Source organism: Phacochoerus africanus, chromosome 14 (assembly GCF_016906955.1).
Source record: "Phacochoerus africanus isolate WHEZ1 chromosome 14, ROS_Pafr_v1, whole genome shotgun sequence".
Classification (NCBI taxonomy): domain Eukaryota; kingdom Metazoa; phylum Chordata; class Mammalia; order Artiodactyla; family Suidae; genus Phacochoerus; species Phacochoerus africanus.
The window spans coordinates 2,461,166-2,469,302 of record NC_062557.1 but is presented as its reverse complement, the minus strand read 5'-3'; the positions used below and the strand labels follow the sequence as shown (position 1 = coordinate 2,469,302).

General features: G+C 63.2%; 1 protein-coding gene across 2 annotated transcripts; it reads right to left on the bottom strand.

The window, feature by feature from the left end:
• Positions 1 to 803: 803 nt before the first annotated feature.
• Positions 804 to 7,087, bottom strand: CBX4 (chromobox 4). 2 transcript variants are annotated; one of them, XM_047757465.1, is made up of 5 exons: positions 6,926 to 7,087; positions 6,736 to 6,779; positions 5,497 to 5,562; positions 3,275 to 3,341; positions 804 to 2,981 (listed from the first exon to the last, which is right to left on the bottom strand). In XM_047757465.1, the coding sequence occupies exons 1-5, from the start codon at positions 6,992 to 6,994 to the stop codon at positions 1,584 to 1,586; spliced, it is 1,644 nt and encodes a 547-aa protein (XP_047613421.1). In that variant the 5' UTR covers positions 6,995 to 7,087; the 3' UTR covers positions 804 to 1,583. The 2 variants fall into 2 exon arrangements, with proteins under 2 accessions (XP_047613421.1, XP_047613422.1); XM_047757466.1 differs by lacking the exons at positions 5,497 to 5,562; positions 6,736 to 6,779; positions 6,926 to 7,087 and adding an exon at positions 4,342 to 5,490.
• Positions 7,088 to 8,137: the final 1,050 nt, after the last annotated feature.

Sequence of the window (8,137 nt, the reverse complement as noted above, 5' to 3'; positions counted from 1 at the left end):
TGGGGTCCCCGCACGCCTCCCTGCCTACTGAGGAAATGGGGTCGGGCAGGCCTTGCTGGCCAGGCCTCTTCCTCCTCCCACTCTCCATCCACCTCGCAGGAAGCCCCCCCGCCCCCTGCCCCGGCCGCGCTCGAGGCGCCTCCTGTAGCAGCCTCTGGGCTGGTGGTTTCCGGGGAGAGAGCCTGGCAGAGACAGAGCCTCGGCAGCTTCCTCGGTGGGGCGGGGCCAGCGATGCCAGCAAGGGACGCTGGAGAGGGTGGGAGGGTTCCCTCCCTGCTGAACCTGCCTTACCGGGCAGGGATTATTAAGAAGGAACGCCCTTGCCCCACCGGGGCCAGCGCCAGGGTGTGTTGGGCCCTGCGGGTGGGGGGCAAAGATCAGCAGGTGCTGGGCGGCGCGGCAGGGGGCTGGCCCCACCCTCTTCTCCGCGCCGCTAGCTCACCCGTGCGCACCCCTCCCCCATACGCAGATCCCGGGTTTGCCAGTGCGGTGGGCAGCGGAGACCCGAAAGCCCTGGGGGCGGGGGTGACGCCAGTACTCGCCCCCCCCCCCGCAGGAATTCCCCTCTCCTTCGCAGAGCCTCTCGACTTCCGGGGAGCGGGGTCACTCCCCGGGTGCGGGCGCCTGTGCCCGCGAAACCAGTTCATTTGGCTTTTGCAAAGCTTTATGAGCTCAGGACGCGATAGGTTACCCCCTCTGCACCCCCTAGCAAGACCTAAGGCGGAAGTGGGCTGGGGAGAGGGCTCCAGCCGCCTCCCGAGCCTCCGAAGTTCGCTCTAAGCTAATCTCAAACAGCGAAAATGCACCTTCAACATCTCCATTTAATATTTACATTCAAGCAGGTAATAATTGGAAGCTTATAGTTTAGACATTTCTAGTAGCAGCAGTTTCTAGAGAGCTCGTTTAGCCTTTTAACAAACTTTTTTTTTTTTTTTTGCACATAGAAACAACACATCCATGTGTACAGTATCAAAAAATATATACCAAGGTTACTGGTATTGCAGTTCCTGGAAGGAGAGGAAATGAAATAAACCGAAATACTGAATGAACGGGTAGAAAGGTCAACAGAAAATAGTTTGTTTGATATAGAATATAACATGATCTAGAGGAAACTCCATAAATCTAGGTTTTTATATTTCAATATATAAATACCTACAAATAAATATATATATATCAGCCCGAAGGGGTTGGTGGGCCTTTTGAGCTCAAACAATACATTTCAATAATAACACCACGTACAAACGGGAGTAAAGTCTGCACTTGACAAGTTAGCACGGTTAAAATATAATACTATAACTCTGAGACCTCTGCAAGTGGCTGCCCTGTCAGTCCCGGAGGTCCACGAGAGAGGGGATGGGGGCAGATGGGTGGGCGAGACCCGCAGGCACGGCGTGGACGGTGCCAGCGCCGGCCGGGCGCCCCAGCCGGGACCCGACGGAGGGACGCGGTTGCCGCGGCTTCCGGCGTTTTCGCGCTGGGGCCGGGCCGGGAACTCTCGCAGTTGGAGAGAGGAGGAGTCCGCCCCCAGGCCCCAGGTGCTAAGCCCTGGCGGGTTCGGCGCTTTCCCTTTCGAGGCCCTTTCGCTACACCGTCACGTATTCTTTGAACGTGACGGTGAGGCAGTTCGCGGTGACGTCGGTGATAATTATATTCCCAAAGAAGGGCTTGAACTCGCTCAGTGGCTCCTCGGGCTCGTCCTGGGCCTCAGCCGGAGGCTTCTCTGCCGCTGTTGCCGGCGCAGCTGCCACTGCAGGGGTCGCGGGGGCCTCAGGCTTCACTTGGAGGGTGCTGGGCGGCTCCCCGGCCTCGCCGCGCGTCTTGACGCAGCGCAAGTCTATGGGCTCGTCCAGGTCTGAGTCCAGCAGGATGACCTCCGGCTGCGGGAGGACGGCGGCTGGGGGCACGTCTGCGGGGCGCTCGGCAGCTGGGCTGCCCCCCAGGCAGGTGGGGGTGCTGATGCTGCGCGCAGTAAGGCGCTTCTTGCAGGGCTCTCGCTCGCCGTGTGTCTCCGAGAGGCAGCGCTTACGCGCGTGGGCGAGATTCAGATCGACGGCGTGGTGATGATGGTGATGGTGGTGGTGATGGGAGGGCGGGTGTGTGCTGCGGGCGGGGTCCCAGGCCAGCAGGTCGGGCTTGGTGGTGAGCTGTAGGGGCTGGTCGCCGAAGGCCTCCTTGGTCGGGGAGAGCTTGCGGGAGCCGGCCTCCTGGGGCTGCGGGTCCCCGGCCCCCGGCGCCTCCTCCTCCCTCCTCTTGGAGGGCGCTTCGGTCTTCTTCTCCTCTGCCCCCGCGGCCTTTTTGAAAGTCCTTTCGGCGGGGGGGTGACGCTCCTCGGCAGCCCGTTTCTTGTGGCTGGGGGAGCGCGCCTCGCCCTCCGCCGCCTCACCGGATTTGATCTTCACGGCCTGCATGCCGTTCTCCATGTACTTGCTCATTACGATCACGATGCGCCCATTCTTGTTCTTGTTCTTGACGATCTTCATCTTGCCCCCAATACCGTTGCCCGTCACCGCCTCTTTGGGGGCCGGCGTCATCCCATTGGGGGGACCCTTCTCAGGGCCCTTGCCTGGTGCCCCGGCCGCACCAGCCAGGGGCTTGACAGCTCCCAGGTAGCCCTTGGCCCCCCCGCCGTGGGCCCACTTATCGGAGGGGTGGCTCTTGGCGCCTAGGTCCGGGCAGGTGGGGCTGGGCGCCTCCTTGTGGCCGCCCTGGTACTGCAGGTCATACATTTTGGGGTCAGGCTGGTAGGGGTGGTGCTTCTTGCTGTTGAGCTGGTAGTAGTATTTGCCGCTTTTGCCAGGTGGTGGGGGCTTGCCCGCCCGCTCTTTGCTGTGCGGCTGGTACTGGTGATGCTTCTTGCTGTTGAGCTCGTACTGGTGCCCCTGGCCCTTGCCCTGACCGCCCAGCTCCAGCTTGGCGCGGTTGTCTGCAGAGGAATCCTGGAGTCCGGTCAGCACATTGGAACGACGCGCAAAGGTAGGTACCTGGGGGAATGGGGTGGAACGGGAGGGGGAGGTGAGAGGAGGGATAAAGCCAGCTCCAGAGCAAGCCTCCAGCATCAGGAGGAATGTCTCAGCCCCTCCCTGGTGGGTAGCTGCCTTATGGGGGGAGGTGACGGGGCGGGGCAGGGTGTGGGAGATCAAGATGAAAGGAAGTTGAATTGCGTGCCCTGGAGGAACGCCCCCCCCCCCATCTTCCTGGCCTAGAGGCAGCTCGGGTGGCAATATCCAGGGCAAGATGGGCGGGCGGGCCCCAGAGGGCCAGCAAGCATATTCACCTGCACCACCAGCGGTTTGGGCTTCGGCCCTCTCTTCCGATATCCCATTAGCTGCTCCTGCCGTTCCCTGGGGAGAGGGAACAGAGGGCAGCGTTGTTAGCCTCAGGGTCATCTCCCTTCCTGCTACGTCCCAACCTGTGGTGAAGCCCCTCAACCCCCTTCAGTGAACAGCCGGGCCACCAAGACCCGGAGGGATCAAGAACTCAGGGCAGAAGGTCGCCTCTGCCGCCAGCTGGGCGCCTCAGTGCCGTCCCAGAGTCCTGCTTTTCGCTCGCACCAACCCTTATCAGCCCAAGAGGTCCTTTCCGAAGGGCTCCTCCGCCTCGGTTGTCCGCACCTGAACTGCCCCGCCCCCTCCCCAGCCCTGCCTCTTTGCTGGCAGCTTGCACCCACGGCCTTGGCCCCGTGGTTCTGCACGAAGTGCGGTGGGCTCGGGGGTCCAGGGAATGCAAACAAGTCCAAAGGAGGTGTGCGTCGACCCGGTGCCTCCCCGTCAGAAGCACGGGATGCTAATGACCTCATTAAGATTCAGATAACGAGTGCCGCCGGCAGAAGGGAGGACTCGTTTTCTTAAAGGCCAGGCACTAAACAGGGGGAGGGGCTGCGGCCCTGTTTACACAGCGGCAAATGAGCCAATTAGGGGCTGGGGGCGGGGGCCGGACGCCGAGGCCAGGGCCCGGCCAGGTTCGCAGCCACCTGGTGAACCGGCAGCAGCGCAGCCCGGGGCGGAGCTGCTGGGCGGGGCGGGGCGGGGCGAGGCGGGGGCGTCGTGCAGAAGCACCGCCTCTTCGACCAGCCAGGACTCCAAGCCTCCTTGATTTCCAAATTATTAATAAAGTCCATGGGCGGTCAATACAGCTGCCAGGCTTCCGCCTGCGGCCTGGTGGACGGTGACCGGTGACCGGAGACCGGGGGTGGGGGGTGGGGGGGAGGATGGTCCCAGCAGTACCCAGCTCTCCACGGAAGAAAGGAATGCCTTTCCAGCGTTGGCCCAAGTTGTAGCCCATTCCTGGGCCAGATACCCGCTCTCCAGCGACCCTAGAAACCCCCCCTACTTTTGGGCTCACCCAGGGGATTTCCACCATGCTTGGGGGCCCGGGGCCGAGGCCTGACCCCGAAGTTGCATGGCATTGCAACAGCCTGCGTTTTAATTCTTCGGGGACCCATTATGCAACATGGCATCAGCCGCTGACATGGTTACAGGGTGGTGAACTCCCAGGTGGAACCGGGGCAGGATCCCTTCTCGGCGCCCCCCTGCGTCGCAGGAGAGCAACTTCCCCGCTGGTCGCTCTTCCAAGGGTCTAGAGTTTACAGTTTTAGCGCCAAACGCGCCACAGGAAATAATGCAAAATAAAAAGGGGAGGGGGATGGAAGGCAGCGGGGTGGCCCGGCTCCGCGGGCTCCTGCTGCTCCTCCCCTCCTCGCTCGCCCTTCCCCCTCTGTCCTCTCCGAAACAGAGAACCACAGCCACCGGGCGGTGAATCCAGCTGCAGCAGCTGCAGCGTGACAAGCATCTGTGCGCACAAGGATGAGCCCCTCACAAGAAGCCACCCCTCCACCACCAGGCAGTGCCCATCCCACACCTTTGGGCCAAGCTCCCCCAGTCCTGAGAATGGGGCCAGACCCACCAAGCAGCCTAGTGGGAGGTGTGAAGGGCTGGCAGAGCGAGGCAGAATCTGCCCCCTGCCAATCCCAAGCTCGCCCGGGGTGAGGGTAGCAGCTTAGGGCCTTGTCAACTTTTCTCCAGTTCCCAAGAGGTTAAGTTCAGTTCCGTGACGTCCGGCGGTTTCACAATGCCAGCTCCCTTGGAGCTGCCCTGAGAGTTGTCCCTGCCAAGTGGCCAGTGGCTGCAGAAAAGCAACACCTAGGCTCCGAGGGTGGGGCTCCAAGGTGGGGGGCCCCCGCAGAGAACCAGCCGGCGCCCCAACTATCCCACGTAGCAGTGGGGCCATCCGAATGCACCCTTCCCGCAGTTCCCCCCAAACACAGGCTCTCCTTCTCCGGCCCTGCCCCGCCCCCACGCCCGGGCTGCAGCAACCGCCAAGGACGTTGGTTAGAGGAGCCGAGGCCCCAGCGGTGCCCGTTCAGGCCCGTCGGGGGGAGGGGACTTCGCCGGCCCCCCTCCTGGCCCTTTCCCCCTTTCTTATGGCAACGTTGGCCCACTCTCCCATTCCCATATACGGTCAACGGCTGCGGGAGGCGGCTGCTTGGGGGACGCTCACCTGTTCTGGAAGGCGATGAGCAGCCGGGGATCCAGGATGTTCTCCTCGGGTTCCCACGTGTTATATCTTGCAAGGGAAAAGGGAGGGGGACACAGCGTAAAAAAACCCAAAAAAAACCCCCAAAACAACAACAACAAAAAAACCCGAGCCAGCTTTTTGGCCTCCAGGTGGGGAATGACATAAAGCCTTACTCTGTCTTCATGAACCGAAAGCTATTTAGCTGTGGATGTGTGTGTGTGGGGGGGGAGGGTAAATTTCTGCAGGCCAAACACGGTCCCTGATACACCCTCCCCAAGTCAAAATAAACACACAAGGGCAGGAAGAAAGGGGAGGGGTAAGGAAAATGAAACTAGCAGTTTATTTTGCAGTTGTCAAGAATTTTAAGCATGTTACTGCGACATGTTCCAAAGCCACTTTGCTCACCAGGAACCCTGCGTGCAAAGCAGCCGAAATGCAAAGTCGCAAGTCCCCTCCTCCTCGCCCCAGCCCGGGTCTCCGTGAGGGCTTCAGCCATTCTCCATTTGACCCCTAATCCGATCACCGTCAGCCAAGCAGCCCCCCCAAACCCCCTCGCGACCCTGGAGCCCGCTGTCACGGGCAAGCACCCCTAAATACTCAGCAACACAAAAATATGCCTCTCTCTCTCTGTGTGAGTGTGTGTGTGCGTGTGCCTGCGCGTCTGTCTCCATCCGGTGCCTTCGCATTTCAAATTAAAAAAAAAAAAATTCCCCACCAAAAGCGCCGCAGTGACAGTTCCCAACATTTTCTGCCTTTTTTTCCCCTCTCCCTGCACCACTAGGAGGGAAGAGGCACACAATTGCATTTTCGTCGCTTTTTAATTTTTTTTTTTTTGGTTTTGCAATATGGAGCCGTTCGGTGGAGGGAAAGGGGAAAGGAGCCATTTTCTGCTGCACATCAGTCAGTGCCTGCGCCCTCCCTCCCTCCGCCGGCCTCCCCGGCTCAGCCCCGCGTCTCTCCAGCTCCTCCGGCTCCTTTTAGTGCATAAATTAGTGATGGCATTTCCCGGAGAGCGGAGCACAACACAGGGCGCCGGGCTCGGGCTCGGCGGCTCGGCTTCCCCAGTGCCTGCCACCGACTTCCCCACCCCCTCCTCCCTCCACCCCATCTCCACCCCGCCTCCCGTCCGCTCCCCCCACCACCCCACCAGCCCGGCGGGTCCGGAGCCCTGGAGCTCAGAGCCTCGGTACCGGGCTCCCCCGCCCCTCGGCCGCTACTTACTTGGGGGACCAGCCTCTCCATTTCACCAGATACTCCACTCTGCCCTGAGGGGGGAAGAGACAGCACTCCATCAGCTTCCGCGGGATCCCCGGCTCCGGCCCGCAGCCTCCCCACCCCCTCCCCGCCTCCTCGCGGGCTGCTCCCGCTGCCGCTCCCCCGCCGCCTCGCCGCCGCCCCCGCGCCGCCCTACCTTGCGGATCCGCTTCTTCTCGATGCTCTCCACCGCGAAGACGTGCTCGCCAACAGCTGGCAGCTCCATGGCCGAGCCGGAGCGCGCCGGGGCGCGGGCGGCCAGCGCGGCTGCAGACGCTGCTGGCTCCCGCCGGCGCCCCGCTGCCGCTCCGGCCGAGGCGCCCCCGCCGCCCGCGCCGCCGCCGCCGCCGCCGCCGCCGCTCGCCCAGCACAACCCGGCCGCCCGCCGCTGCCCGCGCCTGCCCCGCTCCCGGCTCGCACTCGCTCAGACAACTGAGCCCGGGCCGCGGCTGCACAAGAACTCATGCAAATCCGGACGTCAGCGGGCGGGGCCTCGCTGGGCCCTGTTCGGCGTCAGGGGGCGGGCCGCGGCCGGGATTGGCGCAGCCGGGCCTACCGGAGGCCCCGGGCCTGGGCGGCGAGTGGGGCGGGGGGGGGGGGGGCGGGCGGGAGGAAGGGCGCGGGGGGGGGGGCGGGAGGAGGAGGACTCCGGAGAGGTGCAGAGGGAGGGATCCGCGATCCTGGGAGAGGGACAGTGGAGGGAGGGAGCGGGACCGGGTTGGAGAGGTGTGTCGGCCGAAGGCGGAGGAGGGGGTGGTGGAGAGCTTGACAGGGCCGCGAGGATCAGGCGGCGACCCTTAGCCTGCGGCCCAGCGCCTCCGCCAGCCCCCTCGCCTCCAGTTCTCAGCGCCCACTGCCCCAGGACCCCTGCCGGGGGCCACGGAAGCATCCACTGCAGTTTCCCTTTGCACCCAATTGCGTCACGTGCAGACGCGGGGGGGGGGGGCTCCGGCAGGGGGCGTAATTGAGGCAGGGGCAGCTCGCGCCCCTATCCTCTGTGCCCCGCCGCTCGGCCCCGCCCCAAGAGGCTAGGGGCGTTTTGGAAGGCCAGGGGTGGGAGAGAAAGGGCGGGGAGGAATGAGAGGGCTGGATGCAAAGGCTCTCCCGGGAGAGCGAGGTAGAGGAGAAAGGGGCTAGAGGAGCAGGCAGCCTGGGCCCTTAGCTCTCAAGAACCTTACCAGAGGGTTTTCCGATCCCACCCTGGATCTCGACAGCTTCCTAGTTTACTCTGGGCTCCCTCCTTGGCGGGGCGAGGGCCGGATGTCCATCCCCCCACCCCCACCCCTCGGCCAATACTGCAGAGGCAGAGAGGACAGAGAGGGGGCGAAGAGGCTGTCCAGATCTGCTTGGGGGCCCGAGGGTACTTCGT

Excerpts from the sequence above, each read along its gene's own strand:
- CBX4 (XM_047757465.1), bottom strand. The coding sequence starts at position 6,994 with ATGGAGCTGCCAGCTGTTGGCGAGCACGTCTTCGCGGTGGAGAGCATC. Across the intron at positions 6,780-6,925 it reads AGAAGAAGCGGATCCGCAAG|GGCAGAGTGGAGTATCTGGT; the intron begins GTAGGGCGGCGC and ends TTCCCCCCTCAG. Across the intron at positions 2,982-3,274 it reads CCAAACCGCTGGTGGTGCAG|GTACCTACCTTTGCGCGTCG; the intron begins GTGAATATGCTT and ends CCATTCCCCCAG.